Below are 21,189 nucleotides of genomic sequence, written 5' to 3'. Positions count from 1 at the left end.
ATTTTATTTGTTAAAAATAATCTAAAATTTAGCCAGATAGAGCTAGTGCAATTTTGCAAGGAGCAGGACATAGAATGCTGTGCTGTACAACTTGATATAAATTTTTCTAAATTATGTTTTTTAGCAATATACAGAGCACCAACAGGTGACTTTGAAACATTTATTAACAAGTTAAACACCAAAAACGGAATTTGTCTTCTGTGGGGATATAAATATTGACTATCTCTCTGAAAGCTGCCATAAGCAGTGTCTGAATTCTCTTTTAGCAACGTTTAATCTTACACCTACAGTTAGCTTTCCCACAAGGATTCAAAATAGCTCCAACTCTGCCATTGATAATATTTTTGTAGATAGTTACAGGTTAGAACACATTTCCATTAAACCGGTAATAAATGGGCTATCTGATCATGATGCTCAACTATTAGTTATAAAAAACATAAACCTTATTTCTAAGTTTCGCAATGATAAGAAGGTAACTAGAGTGATGAATGAAGTCACTTTAAATGAATTTATACAACATCTCAGTAGTGAAGCTTGGGAATTATTACTCAGTGGTGGTGATATGAATTCAAAGTTCAATTCTTTTCTAAACATATTTGAAAAAAGTTTTCCTACTAAAACAGAGAAAAAATTGTCTGAAACCAATGTATGGATAACTAAAGGAATCAAAACATCATGAAAATGTAAGCGAGCTCTTTACCTAACTAGCAGGTCCAGTAATAACCCACTATTGAAGCAACACTATAGAAAATATTGCAACATTTTATCTCAAGTCATTAAAGAAGCTAAATGCATGCATTACAATAAATTGATAGTAGAGTCTGAAAATAAAGTAAAAACTGTTTGGAAAATTGTAAAAAAGGAAACTGGCAAACAATCTACAGACATTGAAAGCCCACCATTAATGATAAATAGTAACAGAGTAAATGATCCTAAACTTATAGCTAACTATTTTAATACCTACTTTTTAACGATTGTAGAAAGAATGAACAGCAGTGATACCATAACTCCAAAAACCGAAGATGCAATGAAGTTCTTGGCTAAGGCAATTCGAAATTCATTTCCAAATATTAATCTTATTCCTACCACACCAAATGAAATTAAAAGTATAATAACTTTTCTCAAGTCAAAAAATTCATGTGGTTATGATGGAATTTCATCTAAAGTACTTAAATCTTGTGTAGATTATATAAGTATTCCATTAAGTTATCTCTGTAATCATTCAATGGCTGTAGGAATGTTTCCTGAAAGACTTAAATATTCAAAAGTAAAACCACTATATAAAAAGGGTGAAAACTCCTGCATCTCTAACTACAGACCTATTTCACTGCTGACAACATTTTCTAACATTTTTGAGAAAGTTATATGCAAGAGAGTAAATAAATTCTTAAACTCAAACAACATCCTTGTTGAGGAGCAATTTGGATTTAGAAAAAAATCTCTCAACAGAAAAGGCTCTATTTAGTTTCACTAATGAAATTGTATGTGCCCTTAACAATAAAATGCATGTGGGTGGAATATCTTGTGACCTAGCCAAGGCATTTGATTGTGTAAACCATGAAATATTACCAATGAAACTGAAATTTTATGGAATTTGAGGTATAGCAGGACAATGGTTTAAATCCTACCTAAATAATAGAAGGCAGAAAGTAGAAATTAAAAGCCCCCATACCAATCATAATACCTATTCAGGATGGGGTATCGTAAATTGCGGAGTTCCACAAGGTTCAGTACTTGGACCCTTACTTTTCCTCATATATATAAATGACCTGCCGGCAACTATAGACTCTATATCCAAACATATTCTTTTTTCTGATGATACAAATATCAATATTACACAGCCAGAATTTGGTCTATTTTGAAAATATCATGAATGATGTCCTTGTCAACATAAACAAATGGTTTGGAGCTAACAAATTGGCACTAAATTTTGAAAAAACAAACTTCATAAAATTTGTTACTAAGCACAAGACATCCTTGGTTAAATATAGGTTTTGAAGAAAAATTAATTGTGGAAGTTGAAACAAACAAATTCCTTGGCTTACAAGTCGACAGTACCTTAAATTGGAAGAAACTCATTGAGTATATTATTCCCAAATTAAGCTCTGCATGCTTTGCCATGAGAACAGTCGTACCACTCATGACAATAGATACTTTAAAGCTAGTTTACTTTGCTTACTTTCACTCTGTATTGTCATATGGATTAATCTTTTGGGGAAATTCAACAGACAGTAATAAAGTTTTTTACATGCAAAAGAAAATAATTAGAATAATGGCCGGTGTCAAAAGCAGGGTATCTTGTAGAAAATTATTTCTTAAATTTAATATACTTCCACTTGCAAGTGAATTTATACTCTGCTTGCTATCATTTGTGGTGGAAAACATGGGTAAATTTAAAAGAAATACAGATGTACATAATTCAAATACAAGACGTAAACATGATCTATATGTGTCAAATGCTAACTTCACTAAATATAAAAAAGGAGTGTACTACACAGGTATCAAGTTATTTAATAATCTTCCACCAACAATTAAAAGTCTAAATTATGATATAAAGATATTCAAGCCTGCATTGAAAGATTACCTCTTTACTCACTCCTTCTATTCTGTAGATGATTTCATCTCTGCTGAAAATGTTTAAGCTTTATATCCATAATCTACGTATATGTAAAGCAAGTTTTGTATTTATATTTAAAATTCTGAGGTTTATGTATATTAATTTGTAAAATTAGTTTTCATACTTGTATTGCAGAATCTGAAATTTATGTACATTGATATGTGAAATATGTTCTTGTGTTGAAAGTTCTGAAGTGTATGTATACTGTATGAAATGACATGTTCTACATCCTTTGGTTGAGTCCTAAGAAGGATCTATGGAATGTAAATAAACTCTACTCTCTACTCATGCGGATCAATTTCTTTCCTCCTAATTTTGAACCACTAGGACCACACCAATGTCAATCAATGGACCTGCCTGATGTTTTCTGAACAGCAATGTACTTGTGCAAAGCACAATACAAGCCACCCACATTATGCACATCATGATCTTAGTACTCTGCAAACTATGTTACACTATATTATTAGCTATTTATGAGAATGTGTATGCATTTGTGATAAAACTTCTGTACACAATGCATTATTTAATTACCTGCAAATCAAGAACTTGAACAATAATAATCACCCCCAACAAACAAAATAATGCATATTTTTACAAAAATTATACAATTAACTATCATAAAATCTAAATGCAAGGCATGAAATCTAAGCATGGTAGTTAAAATGTGAATGATATTTTTTCCATTTTCTGAGGCTATAAATGCAGGGTGCCCTGATATACAAAAAATGTTACATTTCCTTGATTGGATTATGTGATCATATTTCAGAAAGACTGGTGTCCTGTCATATGGTATCACTGCATGATATAAAGCTCTGGCTACCACTTTAAAGCCTTTAACACTGTGAAAGGCAAGCTGAATTCCATTATATTCAAGATATCTGATTTCATGTCACCTCATACTTGAGAGAGACTGCCTTAAAATTATCATAACATACTGCTAAGGAAATATGGTCTGTGTTTGTTTCACTCATGATTTCATAAAGTTGAATTTCACAATAAAAACGAAGATGGTGTCTGTTACTTTAATTAATATTCCCAAAATTGTACAACATACACATAACTCCTGGCTAAATAATGATCTACTTACATGTAACACAGTATAAATATCAATGTTAACACACAGATGATTCTGAGTTTCGAGGTTTCAGGGTGATAAGTGTTTACATTTTTGTTCTGACTTATGAGACACCATGTAGTCATGTAGGTGGTTATCAATAGTCTGGAGGGAACAAATGTCTCCATCTTTGGGTAGAAGTGAGTAGGACTAGGATTTTGATGGATTATATAATCTATACCTCTTCTCCCAATCACTGGCTCTGATTTCCAAAATCTTCTAGTTTCAACTCCACACTCCACCTGTACTCACTTCTGCACTGAACACGGAAGCAACAGGTTCTACAGAAATAATGATAACCATCTACAAGACTACACCATGTAATAACCCAGAAGACAATGATCTAAAACAGATGAATATTCTTACCACTGTACTACAAATAAAATGCAATAATCCTACTTCCAAGACAGATCTGCTACCAGTGCTACATGGTCAGATGGAAACACTACGCTGGGTAGAGCAACATACTGCTGCAATTCTTCAATGCTGGGCAAAGGAATCACCTATAACATAACATTATTTCACTGGGCAGGTCGCTCTTAAGAGAGATAAGATGCAATGTACCACATTCATAATTCTGAAACTTCTTAGATCTTATTTCACAACAATGGTTACATAGCTCAAGTGGAAGGATGACTGATAATGAATTTCAAAGGATGTGAAATAGAGAAGTCAGAGACTACTTTAAGGACTAACAAAGATTTGCTGGAGGGATTGAGCAGAACAGTGAAAAGCCAGTCAACATAGCAATTAATTGCAATGTGCAGTTACATAATGATGAACAAACAAGAAAAATAAAACTATAAAAAGCAAAACCTGAGTTTTTAAAACTGTTTATTATTTTGTTGCTTCTTTAACCCTTTCACCACAATGCCCCGAATGCCATAAGCTAGCATACAAGACACATCATGAAGATGACTTCACTTGTGGCAAAATGGTAAATATTACAGGCATGTTATAACTTGCCGCTTCCTACCGCAGTTCAAAGATGACAGCTTATTTCAAAATGTTGGTCACTTTTAACTTCCCAACAGAGTGCAATACTCAGATTTTGTAATAAAGCAACTAAGATAACTGGCAGAAAGTGAATCATATAACCATCAAAATGCCTTCTATACAAACACTCCTTTTACTGAATTATTAGTCTGCTTTAAACAACTAAACTGGGGTGTGATAAACTTACCTGGTCAACATTTAACCGATTACTCTGATAAAAGATGTAGTCAAGGCAACCAGCAAACCCCACAGTGAAGTTTGTGAACTCTGGTGTACCATACACACTAGCTAGATGGAGTGAATGTGACAGTGAAACACCTTTCACTTCTTCATCTTTATCTGAAAGCAAACATAAAACTGTAAGTGATACTTCTTCTTCCTGTGAGGCATCCATTTTTCTTGTGGGTCATCATACAAAGCCTCTTCCTGAGGCTTTGTAATATGTTCAAAACAGTTTCCTGTTCACTCCAATGCTGGTCTGCTGGAGTCACAGCTTCACCACAGCCCCATCTGCCGTCATTTTAGTGTTACTCCTGGGCATTCATTGCTACCTTGGAGGTGCTGGGGACAAAGTTCCTGTTATACATTGCTCCAAAAGGCACTCTCCTACTTGATGTTGTACCCCTCCCACGATGTGGATGCTGGGCTTGGGCTTTAGGAGGGGTGGAAGTGATTATTTGTGAAAATTTAAAGCCAGAGCTCATGTAAATGATATTTAAGAATTTAGTTCATACTACAAAGAAAACACAACACTTCTCCATTAAAAGATCAACTGGTTAAACCTGTACAACCACAGTTTATTCTGGGAATCATGCAAAACCCACAAAAATACAAAATGCAGCATTAATGATTGCTAAAGCAGATGGTACAAATAGGTACCTCTTAGCTCTACAGGTTCAAACACCAGTTTATAATCCATCTTGATACTTTATCAGTTCCTGAAGTTATCAAGCACTGAATTCAGCATTAAGGGTAATCATACAATGAATCAGAAAGTATTATATCTGCATGAAGCAGTATGACATACTTCAAGACAGTTTTTCTCAAACTGTGGGGTGCCCCACTGTTACGGCGTAAAATCATTTAGAGTGGGGCAAAATGTGGTAATACATATTTTTGCAAGAGAATTTGAAACACAATTATCTCGATGCCACTTTCCAAAAAATGCAGAATTCATTACCTCCAGTGGACTTTACCTCTCCATTCATTGTGCTTGTTGGGGGGGGGAGGCAGTGTATGTTCTATTCTGCCCCACCCTTTGGATATCCAAAAGATATTTATTCTTCTGTTTGTACCTGAAATAGGAGGACCAACATTCCATTCTGACTATTAACCTATGCACCAATGAATCAGACCACCCAGATGTCAATCTCTGGTCTGACATCTGAGTTACTAACCTTAAAGACCAGTCACAGTAATGAACAAAACGTGAGTTCATGCAAATTAAAAAGACACTTAGAAACAAATCATCCCAAAATTGTGAAAGAACCAAACAACTTCCTCCTTCATAACTAGAACCAGCATAAAATAATGATAAAGCAGACATCTTCAAAGGCCTTATTCACTGTATCGTGTGTTCCCAAAGCAAAAGAGAACCATTCAACTGTCAAGACTCTCATCTTACCATGCACAGCTGTTATCTGTCAAATTATGTTGGGCAAAATTGCAAGTGAGGACATAAAGTTAAATAATATCATTCTGCCAAAAATTGTATTAGTCTAGACACAAATAAGTGGTGAAACTTAGGTGCTGTTCTGCCTGTATCGCTGTATTATTCAGACAAAGACAACTTATGTCTTCTTTCTGTAAAAAGAAATCATATACATAACTTCTTCTTAAGGTTTACTCCACTGACCCAAGTCCTTCCTGAGAAACCAACGGTCACTTAGCCACTCAAGAAATTTCCAATAACTTTAAATATAACTGAAACTATATTCCTAAGCTGCAAAACATGTAAATGCCTTAACGTAAAATAAAAATGTTGAGAAATTTTCAATGTTTCTGATGCAGAAAAATTTGTAAAAAAGTTTAATTTTGGATTTACGTTGCTCCTCCATGAAAACCCTCAATTAACACCAAGTTTTTAACATAGCCTTTAAAAATATTAAGAAAAAAAACTTTGTGTGCCATGGAGAGGGAAAATTCTTGATTAGCCGAAGTTACGAAGTTATTACTATTAAGTATCTTGTGCACCTATGTGGAAGTGGGGTATGTTAAGCAGTTAGTAGAATTAAAATTTATTTCTGGAGCATTGGTTTACATATATGCTTGTATTACCTCACTTAACAATGTCTGTGCAATGTACTTTAATATCAAATTGTATCTGATGTTATGGTCTGTTTTTTATACTGCCTAATTTTGCTTCGACATTATCAATCAAATCAAATTACAGTATTACTCCAACTTACTACTGGTCCAATCAATGCAGTCTTCTGGTACATATTGTGTTGTTATCAGCCTATACACACCACATTCTGGTGTGCTGTTGAAGTCACCACAAAAGACATAGGACACCCTCTTCGCTTGATTCTGAAACCAGGGAAACCATAATATTGCTTACCATTTCATTCTTTTTAATATAAATTTAATCATCTTGACTGGGAGCATTTGAAAACAATGTGATGATGAGAATATTTACATCTCAGTGGGAAGAAATAAAAAGGAGGCTGGGCAAAACTGCATAATGGAGCACTTCATAATTTATATTCAGTGTTAATATTATTGACAATCTACATTACACTTTTATTATAAACTGTATCTAGCAGCTACATGTTTCCACATGTGCCACACATAACCACAAAATACAGTTAATAATAGTAGTGTATTGGAATTTATTTATTTTGTATCCAATTACACACAATTCAAAGTAGAAATCATTAAACAGAGTAATTCAATTCATTTATTAAAGTGCTTGACAACAGCCAAAAAGGCCAATAACAGCCAAGCACTAACAAAAATACAGACATTACAATACAAAAGCAAACAAACAAAGAACTGAAAACATAACTGTACAATATTGATTTATTGCAAAATAAATCATAAGTAAAAAACTAAATGCTATAGATAAGTAAAATAATAATTATACTAAAAACAGTTTAATATTGGACAGAAAACATACACAATAAAATGTTATACTAAGTAAACAATAAAAACAATGATTATTGTTTAAAAAGCTGACTGACCTCAGTAAGCAAAATACGATCTTTGTTAAAGATGTCGATGCTCCTACAGACTGCATTGGCAGCAGAAACGCATCTGGCAGAGGGACTGGCCTTGAAATTACGTTGTACAGTAAAGGTAGAGTAGTCTCTGATAGACCTAGTGGGTATGCAGAGACTAACTGTATCAAAAACAGATGAGCAACTAATTTTGCCTTTAAAAACATTAACGAGGAAAAGAGCATCCAAAAGCCTCCTCCTTAAATGCAACGATAAGAAATTTAATCTAACTAATATTTCATCATAATTATAGGTACAAACGCCATTAAAGAATCTAGCGTAACATAGAGCTACAAATTTCCTTTGAATCCTTTCCAATTTAAAGGAATCTGTATTAGTAATAGAGTTCCAAACAATGGAAGCATACTCAATTTTGGAACGGACTAAAGTACTGTACAAGACCAAAAGGCTATCGACAGTGGAGAAGGAAGAAGTAATGTACCGAATCAAGCCAAGCATTTTTAAGCTTTGTGAGAATATATAGTTGATATGCTGGTGAAAATAAAGCTTACAGTCCAGTAGAACACCGAGATTTTTAACACAATAGGAGCGTGCCACCAGGTTGTTACACAATTTGTAATTAAAGTAAATACTGTTTGTCTTCCGGGTGAATGATATAACAGTCGTTTTACTTAAATTAAGTTGCATCCCATTCTCAAGACACCAATTTTGCACTGAATGGATGTCGTCCTGCAACAGTTTGCAATCATCAACATCGCTAATACTCTGATATATCTTTAAGTCATCAGCAAATAAAAGGCACTGTGAATTATGTATGGAGTCGCAGATGTCATTAATGAATATATTAAAAAGTAAGGGACCTAGGGTGGAACCCTGAGGCACTCCACACTTAACACGATAAGGATACGAAAGAGTTCCAGATACACGAACAAAAGATTGCCTGTCAGAAAGATAACTATGGAACCAATCAACATAACTGGATGATAGTCCAAAGTTTCTAAGTTTCCTAAGAAGAATATTATGAGGGACTAAGTCAAATGCTTTAGTAAGATCAAAGTATACTGAATCTGTTTGTCCTTGAGTACTAACTGAAGGTAAAACGGAATTAAGGTAAGTAACCAAATTTGTTGCTGTGGAATTAAATTTACGAAAACCATGCTGTGAGGGATTTAATCTGTACTTAAATTTTTTTTGCAAATGATCATAGACAATAAATTCAAATATTTTTGAAAAGGTATTAAGAACAGAGATGGGTCTATAATTACTAACAATGGAACTGTTGCCTTTTTTAAACACAGGAACAACAGCTGTTTCTTTCCACAGGGACGGAAAGGTGGCACTAGTTACACTTAAATTAAAAATATAGATTAATAAGGGAGTGAAAATATCAGAACCCTTAATTACTAACGAAGGAATTCCATCTAACCCCACACACTTTGAGGGTCTGAGGCGCTTGATCACCTTGCTAACTTCAGCAGGAGAGATAGGAGCGTCGGGCAAAAAATCAGAAGTAAAAGTATCGGTAGGAGTGACGGACCGGCAAGAAGTGTTAAAGATTGATTCAAAATGTGTAGCAAATTCATCAGCAATGTGTTTGGGGTCAGTGACAAACTGATCACCAATTTTTAGCTGAATAAAGGAGTTATCTTTTCTTTTGAAATTTGAAACGTATTTCCAAAAATGCTGAGGGTGAGTTTTAAGACTGTCATCAACAGACTTTAACCACTGCCGCCTATCAGACTTAATGGTAACCTTAACTAATTTACGAAAGTGTGCAAAGTAGAAGTAATGTACGAGGGTCGCTCATTAAGTAATGCCCCACATTTTTTTCCTCAGAATATATTTATTCAAGATGGCTGAAATTTAGTGACAATATAAATCAATGTTTCCCTTACACATACTATTTTTCCACATAGTCCCCATCAACTTGTACGGCTTTACGCCATCGTGGAACAAGTGCGTGCATGCCTTGCCGGTACCAGCTCTTGTCCTGTGCACGTAGCCATGTCCTCACTGCTTGAATCACGCTCTCGTCATCTTCAAATCTTGTTCCGCGGATAGCATCTTTGAGTGGCCCAAAGAGATGAAAGTCGGAGGGTGGTTGGGTCAGCACCGTCCAACCCAATTTGGTGATTTCTTCCCGGGTTCTCGGACTTGTGTGAGGGCGTGCATTGTCGTGCAGGAGCAAAATTTCTGCTGGATGCTTGTGAGGCCGAGCTCGTCGGAAACGCTTCTTGAGGGTTTCAGGGTCCCGATGTACGCGTCTCGCACCTCTTGGCATTACATCCACAAGAATGAACCCATCACTGTCCCAAAAGACAGTCATCATGACTTTTCCGGCGGAGGGAGTTGTCTTGAATTTCTTCTTTCTCGGTGATTGAGGGTGATGCCACTCCATTGACTGCCTTTTTGTCTCCGGCTCAAAGTGGTGTATCCAGGTTTCGTCACCTGTAATGATCCCTCAGCATCAAAACGCTTCCAACAATTCAGAAGAAATTGTTTTCCTTTGAATCCTGTGGTCTGCTGTGAGACTTCGTGGAACCCATCTTGCGCACACCTTCGAATATGCAAGAGCCCGGATAATTGCAATTACACTTCCATTGCTGACTGAAAGCTGTTGGGCCAATTGTCGAGTTGTGACGCGCCGATCCTCACGAATAATGGCATCCGCGCGGTTCAACATGTCTGGAGTGGTGGCTGTGGCAGGACGCCCAGAGCGCGGCAGATCATGGAGCTCGGTTTCTTCACTACCTGAAGCTTTAACTCTCTTAGCCCAGCGACCAACGGTGCTCCTATCGACTGCACAGCTTCCATACACAGCACACAAACATTTATGAATGCTCACCACAGTTTCTTTTTCAGCAAAAAAGAATTCAATTACAGCTCGTTGCTTGTAACGAGAGTCGTTCACAGACGCCATTTTAACAGTTCACTACAGCTCCGCCATTGGTTGGAATCATTTGAAACTCCGTACACGAACGCGAGAAACATCAAATCTCAAGCATGTAAAAGTACACTTTTCTATCTTCATTATTGGCTGAGAAAAAAAATGTGGGGCATTATTTAATGAGCGACCCTCGTACATCAGAGTTGGTCTTTTTAAAACGACGAAAATAATGATTCTTTTTATTAATGTAATGTTTCAAGGTGCCGGAAAACCAGATAGGAAATTTAGACTTACTTGAATGCTTAATGGGAATAGCTAAATTTAAAGCATCAGTAACTACCGACTTGAGCTGATCAGCGGAGGAGTCCGCAGAGGACTGATTATAAACGCAGGACCAATCATAAGAGAATAAATATCTATAAAGTAGTAAATAGTCAGCACGCGCGTAATTGCGGGAACATCGAGAGGGCTGTGAATTGGTAGTCAGAGATATATTTCTAATATCAATAACCAGGGAAGGATGAAAAACATCAGGTTTAACCAAATCGTGATTAGAAATCATAACGTTTACAGAGGAAAAGTTAGCAAAGACAAGATCAAGTAGATTCTTGTTATGGATGGTTAGGTTGTGCTGAGAAAGTCCGAGGAGGCATGCGGCACTGTGAACGACATCCCCTTTAATTTTGGTACAGTAATGTGAGTTTGCTTGAGGGAAGCCATGTGCCCAATCAAAGCCAGGTATATTAAAATCACCTAAGAGAACTACCCGATAACATAGAAATAAAAAAAAAAGGAGGTTGGGGAAAATTTAGTATCGAATAAATATAAAAGTAAATTTACAACATATATACAAAACTATATTTGAAACCAATATCAGGCATGAAGAATGACAGTGTCTGTACATGTAGACAAATCTTCGCTTGTGCAGGGAGAATCTAAGATGTGGCAAGCCAGGAGGTGATCCATTGTCTGTGTTTGTCCACAGGAACACTGGTCAGACACACAAGGATATCCCCACCTCATTAAGTTTGCCGCACACCTGCCAGTATAGGTACAGAGTCTGTTTAAAGTTTTCCAGGTAGGCCGGTCTAAGTCAGAACCTGGAGGAAGGACTTCCTTGGGTTCTAGGCCCAGAAGGTCCTGGGTGTCTATTTCATCACTTCTTATTTTCCATAGCTTGGTTCTTTCATCTTTCTGGTTCCCCTGGAGTGGTGAGGTTCTGGCAAGGAAGTTCCTTCTAGATATGAGTCTTTGGTTTGGGAGAATTTGCCCATGTAAGGGGTGTCTTGGGTGCATTGGAATATAAATCATGCATACAAACAATCGAATAATAGATTTTTGGTTACAGGATCAGGTGATTGAACTGTGGATAATCCACAACATTTGCAAAGGCTTCAGATCACATGGAAATAACCTGGATACAGATGATACCAAGTTCTGAAGACCCTCAAAAAATGATATGATGCTTTCATATAAGAAATACCATAAGCACAGTACAGGAAGTCAGGTGTACAAGGGTGGCACTGAACCAGAAATTATACATTCTTCTATGGAAATGTAAATGCTTACGAGGAACCAGACCATGCAACTGATCATTTCTTTAAGTACCACATAAACATTTTGTTAGAGGACTTCAATGTGAAGTTGGGGAGGGAAGAAACTTTGAAACGAACAATTGGGAATGAGAGTTTATATGAAACTAGTAATGCCATTGGCCCCACTTAATGGTACCTGCACCTTGTCGTGGTGATGGGGCTTCAGTACCTCAGTGATCCCAAGAGCTATGCTGGCGGTAGCATAGCGACTGGTAGGGCCTGCCTAGCCAGATTGGTCGAGGGGGAGAGGTCAGACTAAGACAGGTACCCTGGTCCTCCAGGTTGGGGGTTGGTCGCAAGGCAAACAACCTTGCACCGTAAAAAGGAATATGTTTTGAAACCTCAATCAAAGCCTCAGACAGACAGACCTAACAGAAGGCAGCGGAGGATAGGACCGAATGGAAGAGGAGAATTGAGGTGGCCATGGACCGAATATGGACCGGAGAGCCATAGAAGAAGAAGAAGAAGAAGTAATGACATTGGGGCTAGAGTAGTAAACTGTGCCACATCAAAAAATCTAGCTGCCATGAGAACAATATTTCCCACCACAAATTCATCTGGACCTCTCCTGACGGCAAAACATACAATCAGACAGATCACATCATAGAAGATGACAATCAAGCATACTTAATGTCTGATCTTTTTAGAGGGGCTGACTGTGATACTGACCACTATTTGGTGGTTGCAAAACTTAGAAAATGGCTTTCAGTAAATAAACAAGAAACACAAAAGTTTGGTGCAGAGATATGATCTCAGGAGGATAACACTGCAGAAGTTATGGAACAGTATCAGGTCAAAATCTCAAATAGGTTTGCAGCTTTGGAAAACTTAGATAATAATGTGGACCTCAACAGAGTTTGGGAAAATATTAGAGACAATATTAAAATCTCAGCCAAAGAGAATGTAGGGACTGGTTGAAGGTTCTTCTAAACATGATAATAAACATTTGGGTGGCACAAAATGCGGAGAATTTCTTGACTAGCTTCTCAAGAAGGATTCTACTCCATGGTAACAGTCACTTAATTCAAACTGTAGAGATTATCAGTGGTATATATTATATATCACTTAATGACTCAGAAGAAGGATTACGAAGTGACTTGGTTAGTGTGTAAGGCTTTGTATGGAGTTAGTCATGGCAATATATTATCTTTGGCATATACCTGAAGAGACTTAGAAAAGCCATGAAAAATATCATGGATAGCCAGTAGTGTGACTTGAATTGAACTAGGTACCTCCCGAATGCGAGTCAGGTGTGTTAAGTGTCAAAAATAAGCTTGACCTTCAAAACTTTTCTTGTTACAAGAATAAAAAGCTTCTTGTTGTCTATTGGCTCATATCATTATGGCAAGCAGCTTTAATTTATGTATTGCAAAATGACTGGTAAGTAAGGAGAGACTGGGAAAAATCATGAAACGTCAGTCAGGATGATAGTAGTAGCACAAGATGTGGCATTCCAAATTGTATTACTAACAGCTATTGAAGCAGACTGGAATCTATAATGAAAATTAGACACAAACTAACATTCATATCAATAAATAAAATGAATAATCTTAAAAGAAGTAAGAACTTGAGGTCAATGCAAGAAGTATATGAGACTGACCTCTGCAGTTGCCTGTGCCACAAGATGCTCCAAGAAAGTTACAGTCATGCCACTTTGTAACAGTCGAATGTGATCTGCATCAGGATGGAAGTACTGGTGTGTGTTAGCTACAATAATTCTCTCATTTGAATCATCCACACTATCCAACACCACAAACTGAAACCATTAACAATGAATTTTTATGTTAAAATGACAAGCTAAATATGATTAATCTTCTACTTATAAAATAAAACCAAATTCCTTCTTCACCAATCCATCAGTTTTGTACATATATTGAAATACTAAATTTGAACAAAAACAAGGTAAGTTGGCACAAAAATATAACCTTAAAGTTTTAATACAGTATACTATACTACACTAAAAATTCTTCAGCTGAGAAACAGCCATACATACAAATAAGTTCCCAATCCTTCCTCCATGAAGTAATTTTCCCTCTTGAAGATTGCTGTCTTCATACTCACGGCCATGAAAACCTCAAATCCTACATAAATTGTCACTCTTCTTTCACATGTTTCCTCTGTTAATCTTGACGGATCACTCTTCATCAACACAGAGACGAACAAAAAGTGACAGTGGAACTGTGTACTCCTAAAACTGACACATACTTTCCAAATTTCTTCTTTGTGGCTCTGAATACTGCATTTGTCTTGATATTAATTTGTTGCAAAACCATGCACAATCTTCCTTTATATTCTGGTAAATATGCATCATATTGAAAAATGTTTCAAATAAAAGTTGTAGATTTTAACAAGACCAATATTTTACATCATTTAATTATAATTTTTTTATAAAGTAATTTTTAAGAAAACTAATACATGGTCTGAGTTTCATGTAAAGTAGTGACTTACTGACTGCCACATATCAACAATTTCCTAATTTTCCTTCATGTTCAGATATGTCAGGTAGACATTCTATCCGACATATCCGTATGCACGAATTGAAGACCAACTGACTTTCTGATTTATACACCATTTGTATTCACCTGTTCACAGAGTTTGAACACTGAAATTCTGTGACTGGCTGGTCAGAAAATCTTGACATCACCTCACTCGCTTACACTAAAAATTTCCTGGTCCAAGTACAAAAGGTGAGAATAAATATTCAATATTCAGCTTATAATCCGGGACATTCACTTTTTGCCTTGTCCAGAGATAGGGATTAGCTCTATCAATTGGGCCAAACAGAGTAGGTATACCTGAAGACGGAGATAGGGTCCCATCTCCAAAACTTCGTGCAATTTTATGACTTTATTAGACGATGAAAAACATCCAGAAAACAATTTATTTTAAGAAAAGTACACATCAGTCATGAAGCAGAGGGAGAAAGCAGTATAAGAGAAATCTGTGATCACAAAGCTGGTCAGTACCAGCACTGACATTGAGGATTTGGGCACAAAAAACATCCAGCTCCTGTTGTAAGCTTATGAAGCTTTTAAATGCATGAGTCATACGCAAGGTAGTGTTTCTGGTAAAACAATGGCATGAAACTGCTGTGCACTGATCAACAGACTCCAGCTACCACAGAAGTACATACTGTCAAAATGTCAAATGAAATTGCAAAAAATAATATAGATGAAGGACATACAAGAGGGTACTGCATTACACTGATATAAACCACAATTCAATTAATCTAACCACGTTTAGTGTGGAACCCCAACAACAAATTCCACTGAAATCTGTTCAGCAACATTATACAGTTTATGCACCCTTAATTCATCAAAACAGATGAAACATATATTTTTATGATTGGAAGTGTTTCAAACAAGATGTGATAAGTCCAAAATGATCATGCCAGTCATTTACCTCAGAACAGGTTGTCCTCTCAATGATTCGACTTACAAGAGCTTCATAATCTTTTACTTTATTCCAGATATCAGCAAATAATGGGTTTGATTTCAATTCTTCAGCAAGATGAATGTTATGTGATGACACACACCTAGAAATGTATCATCTTTAGATAAAATTTCTAATTTTATATTAAATTAATTTAAGAATATAATAATAACATAAAGCTGAATAATCTGTTCACTGCCGCTAACAGAATACATAGTGGATATTACAACAATACATTAAGAACAACTACAAAAGAAGAAAGAGCAAAAATGGAATAAGAGGGACAGTCAAAAAGTTCCTGGAATTGTGGTATAGCACTGTAATGGTAGGACATATGGCAACGCTTACCTAATCACCTTCAAAGTAGGGCCCTTGTGCACACACACACACTTGCTCCATCGATCCTGCCATTGTTGGAAGCACCGGAGGAAGGCTTCGTTTGGAATCTTCCAGAGTTCGGCAGTCGCATTCAACACCTCGCTGGTTGTGCAGCAATTCCTTGCCGAGAAAAGCATTCCTGTCATCACCCAACTACCATACTCTCCGGATCTCACTCCGAGTGACTTCTGGCTGTTCCCTACTCTGAAAATGGGCCTCAAGGGGATGTGTTTCGCAACCATGGAGGACATCAAATCGAATGCGACGGCTGAACTCCGGGATAGTCCAAACGAAGCCTTCCACCGGTTCTTCCAACAATGGCAGGATCGATGGAGCAAGTGTGTGTGTGTGCGCAAGGGTCCTACTTTGAAGGTGATTAGGTAAGTTTTTCCAAATGTCCTACCATTACTGTGATATACCACAATTCCGGGAACTTTTTGACTGCCCCTCGTATATCAATATGTATACTCAAGAAAAAACAAATGGCCAATATAATCTCAAGAACTGTATGTAGCAAAACAAAACAATAAAGTTATAACCAACAGCTTTGATGTAAACAAGCAACACTAATAATTTTTACTGCATTTTTAACCTAGATGTAATAAATGATAAAACAAAGAAATTTTATGGTATATTCAAATGAATGATTCTATTGATGAGTAAATAACAAGAGCAGTTAATGGGAGATATTATGTAAATCAACAGTCTCTTTTTTCAAAACATGCTCCTGATTATGAGCAGATATGCTTGAAACATGCACAGCATAAACCTGAATGCAAAGAATTTGTTGTATTAATGACAATCAACACATTAATCAAGCCTAGTCCTTTGCATTCAGTCATTATACCAACAATACTTTCATTAATGCATTGTCAATGCTCAGGGACTTTTCAGTCATTCCATATGAAGACATCAAAATTTGGAGAGGACAAAAAACATTACACTTGGTTAGATTCTCTCTCTAGTTTACACACATCACAGAAGTAATAACTTACTTAAATCTTGATTTATGAAAAATGCATGCTAATCCTTCTGAAACAGCTCCACCTTTCTTATGAAATACACCACTATATCCTACAGATGACAAAGTGGGAATTAGGTCATTAGAAAACACCTTGTAATCTACTTCTTGCAGGCAAATTATATCAGCATTATAACCTGCAAAAAATAGAAAAAACAAACATATTAGTGCAATTATGATAGGTTTGTAAGAGGACTGAAATGAAATTATAATAACTACAAAATGAAGTTCAGTAAAAGTCTCATATCAGATGCAAAAACCAATAAGGCCAGCTCATGTGTAACAAAACCTGAGCCATCAGTACTATTACAGACTTACCTAACAATTCTTTCAGAATAAGCTGCTTTCTGTAATCTATGCTAAGTGCATAGGGTGGGCAATATGGATACAGCTGTTTGCGTGACACCTCAGAGTCAGCATATAAATCAGCAAGGATATTGTACGACACAACTCGGAACCTGGACAAAGAACCAGATTAGGTTATGAACTTTAAAAAAGAAAAATCCAAACACCCTGCAAAGAATTGAATCCTGGCACCCAGCCTACCTTAATAAAAGCCTACTTTCCTTTTTTTATGAGGTAGGACAGACTTACGGTATCCTTAGATTTGACTGTCACGGTTTCTATTCCTCCCACACTCATGGATTCTTAACCAAGATGACAGAGTTACATGAAACATCATGTCAGTAGAGGCCACTCTCCTTTATGCTATCCAATTAATCAATACTATTAACATGGCGACTGTGTCTATTTTTGTGGAGTAGGCAAGAGCAACACCGCTCTATTTGGGTCCTGAAATTTGATGTATTTAGCTTCCAGTTTTATGGTAATAAATAAGGAATCATTGACAATTGGCACATGAAATACTGCCATATACATAACTAAAATTCCAGTATAAAACTCCATTGTTGTTAACAACTACAAACATAACAACAGAACATAACTTTTAAATGATACTGGGACAATTTTATATAGTCATAATCTGTGATACAGCAACATTAAATACAATAAGAACTGTAAGAATCAGCCACCTTACATATCATTCTCCAAATCTAACCTGATGTAACCAAGAAAACTGCATGGGACCAAAACTTACCCTGGAACATGGGATAACTTATGCCTTAATTTACACTTTAATGTGCTTCGCAAAACATCTGTCAATTTTAAATATTGGAAACAACTCTACAATACAGTGGTCAATATACTAAAACACAACAATTTTTCATAGTGCCTGTACAAATTGCCAGACAGCTACTCCAAAGTAAGCTTATGGATTATATACCAGTTAAAAATGCTTTAACTTCTGCTACTGTACTTCAGGGGTCTGAACAGGCCAGGGCCTAGCACTTGGTCCAATCAAACCTGAGCTTGACAGCCAGCACTAAAAGAGTATTTCCCATCACACACCTACTCTATAGAAGAATTTACCTCAACCAAAAATTTTCATCTATTATAAATACATGGAAGTAATAGTGGGTATGCTTTCTTGTGTAATTACTTTTGCAATAATACTGTAGTTTACTGTCATAACTACATAATTTATGTTTATATTACAAACAAGTATTGTATTTGTGCTATGACATGTTGTACATCCCTGTCTTGAGCCTATGAAGAATCTATGGAACATAAATAAATTCTCTTCTATCACATGAAACAAAAGATACAGAGAAACTATAACATAATTATCATAGTTAAAACCTCAATAAAAACATGTTTTCACTTTGATTCCCTCAGTAGCTTATAGTACAAAGACCCCCAGTTCAATGCTATTTTATTAATTGAAAGAGCAGTTGACTGCATACTTCACTAATATTAATAAATACAAATCATTACAATTATAAACTTTAAAATGTATTTGTTATAAGTTAAAAAAAAGATTATAAAAATGTTTACATGCACTTACTTTTGTCCATTAAGCCATTCCTTTGTAAATGCATGTCTCAACTCAAATGGACACGCACCTGGTCCTGCTTCAACAGGATTTGTCGATACAACTTCAGATATAGGGCCACATACACTCCCATTTTGTGGTACACAAACCAACTTCAGAAAGCAACCTATGTCACTTATACTGGGTACAAAATAGTAGCCAGATCCTACTTCAACCCAGTTTGCTGGTACTTTTTTCCCAACTGTAACACTGGTATTCTTATACCAACAAAAACTGCAATCAGATTTATCAGCAAATAATACTTCTAGTTTTAATGGATAAGCAGGAAACCCTGCCATTATGCTACTTGGAAGTGTGATCAAAGCAACCCATGGTGCATTTAAGATTACAGAAAACTCTGTATCCAGTATCTGAAGACATAATCCATTATCAAATAGGATGTCCTTACATGCTTGATCACCAGAAACTACCTCTCCACCATGCAATAAATTGACGTGGATTTTGCTAGATTCTTCTTCTTGTTCCTTCTCACAGGTCCCTTTCCTCTTTTTCTTTTTATTTGCATTTCTTTCAATACTGCTGGTTATTCTAGCTAGAAAGTCGTTTACTTTTTCCGACAACTGTCTACTGAAATTAAATTGGCGATCAACTCCAAGCAATTCATTTTTTAGTTGAAAAGACAACTGAAACTGGTCTGCCCCATCCTGGTAACGAATGTAGGCATTCTGCATTTTCTGACGTGTTTCAAAAAATCGTACAGGAAAAACTGCCAAGCGCGTGTTCACCAATTTCAATACAGACTGTAAGCGCATGACACACATACATCAACACTCACATACGTACAGTACTGTAGCTACAAAGACTGCTTAAATCATTCTCATTTAAGAAATTTAACATCGCAGCATTCCTAACAATTTCCCAAAAACGTTTTCTCCTTCTAACCTTACGTTTACACAAGCACCAAGCATTTCAATCTACGTCCCAATTCGGCAACTCATCTGTGGAAATTGTAGCAGTTCTTACTACAGATATTTCAACCACTGAATACACAGGTGATAGCACACAATCTACAGTTAATAAAACTATTTTTCCTAATATGTATGTGGTCGAAGGCAGCAGTAGGTAGTTCCACACGTTCTCAAAAACAAAATAGAAGAAAAAGTTTCCGTGGTTAAAAAGTACACCAAACCAAACCAAAGTTCTCATCGCTCTGATGATAATGGCAGTAAAAGCCTTTGAAACGACGGTAAACTGGTATCAAACTACACTGCATAACAGCTCGGAAGTCAGCCATCGCCACCGGCAGAATCTGAAATTTCACGTCCGAATATAAATTATTCATTGAATACAGATACCATCTGGTAAACATCAAACAGTTCGGCCTCTCAACCACTGAGTTGGGTACCATAATTTTTTTATTTATTTTTTTACCGTAGCTTGTGGGCGTTTGAAACGTGACTTTCAAAAGTTGACATTTTATCCTCCATATCTTTTGCTCCTTCGTAACATTCCCGGCAACTGAAAATAGTTTTATTTGCATGCGTTTTTACACACAAAACGCCATTTTCTTTGTTCAGATTCCGTCACCTACTTGCATATAAAATTATACGTGTGAGCTATCTGTAAATAGGCTTCTGGAATGAAAGAACTGGATAGGTCTCATAGTTTCTTTTGACTATCAAAATGCTAAGGGGTGCATTGTGCACTTACAAATGATTCAGTTTGAGAGGTCATTCATAATTCCATTTGAATGGATGCTTAACTTATAATCAGGTACTTTTGAGATGCCACATGCTGTTTAAAAAACAGTATAATGCCTGTTACTTACAAACTTTAAGAAAGTGCACTAATCGAAAGACAGATATTATATAAAATTCTCACTGAATTCAGTATACCCACAAAACTAGTTGGGGTAAATCAAACATGTTGAAATGCATATAAAACATATCTGATAGTTCCTGGTCTAAAACAAGATGCTTTATCACCACTGCTTAGAATAAGCTAATAAAGGAGTTCCAAGAAAACAAGAGTTATTCAGACTGAATGATATACATCAGCTTTTCATTTGTGCCACTGATG

General features: G+C 36.1%; 1 protein-coding gene across 2 annotated transcripts; it reads right to left on the bottom strand.

The window, feature by feature from the left end:
- Positions 1-3,625: 3,625 nt before the first annotated feature.
- Positions 3,626-20,409, bottom strand: LOC110839800 (2',5'-phosphodiesterase 12). Of its 2 annotated transcripts, XM_087352302.1 has the most exons (8): positions 19,123-20,394; positions 17,538-17,677; positions 17,194-17,356; positions 15,791-15,923; positions 13,989-14,144; positions 7,136-7,256; positions 4,915-5,066; positions 3,626-4,234 (listed from the first exon to the last, which is right to left on the bottom strand). In XM_087352302.1, the coding sequence occupies exons 1-8, from the start codon at positions 19,929-19,931 to the stop codon at positions 4,127-4,129; spliced, it is 1,782 nt and encodes a 593-aa protein (XP_087208428.1). In that variant the 5' UTR covers positions 19,932-20,394; the 3' UTR covers positions 3,626-4,126. The 2 variants fall into 2 exon arrangements, with proteins under 2 accessions (XP_087208428.1, XP_087208429.1); XM_087352303.1 differs by lacking the exon at positions 3,626-4,234 and having other exon boundaries at positions 4,992-6,022; positions 19,123-20,409.
- Positions 20,410-21,189: the final 780 nt, after the last annotated feature.

This window comes from Zootermopsis nevadensis, unplaced genomic scaffold (assembly GCF_977971745.1).
Source record: "Zootermopsis nevadensis isolate Lab colony 2312 unplaced genomic scaffold, Znev_1.0 Znev_ptg000021l, whole genome shotgun sequence".
NCBI lineage: Eukaryota > Metazoa > Arthropoda > Insecta > Blattodea > Termopsidae > Zootermopsis > Zootermopsis nevadensis.
The sequence above is the reverse complement of the archived record's forward strand: the minus strand, read 5'-3'. Positions and strand labels throughout refer to the sequence as shown.

Coding starts and splice junctions, on each gene's coding strand:
- LOC110839800 (XM_087352302.1), bottom strand. CDS start 19,931: ATGTGTGTCATGCGCTTACAGTCTGTATTGAAATTGGTGAACACGCGC. Junction 7,257..13,988: donor TGGCACAGGCAACTGCAGAG/GTCAGTCTCATA, acceptor CCCTGGTTTCAG/AATCAAGCGAAGAGGGTGTC. Junction 4,235..4,914: donor ATCGGTTAAATGTTGACCAG/GTAAGTTTATCA, acceptor GTTATGTTATAG/GTGATTCCTTTGCCCAGCAT.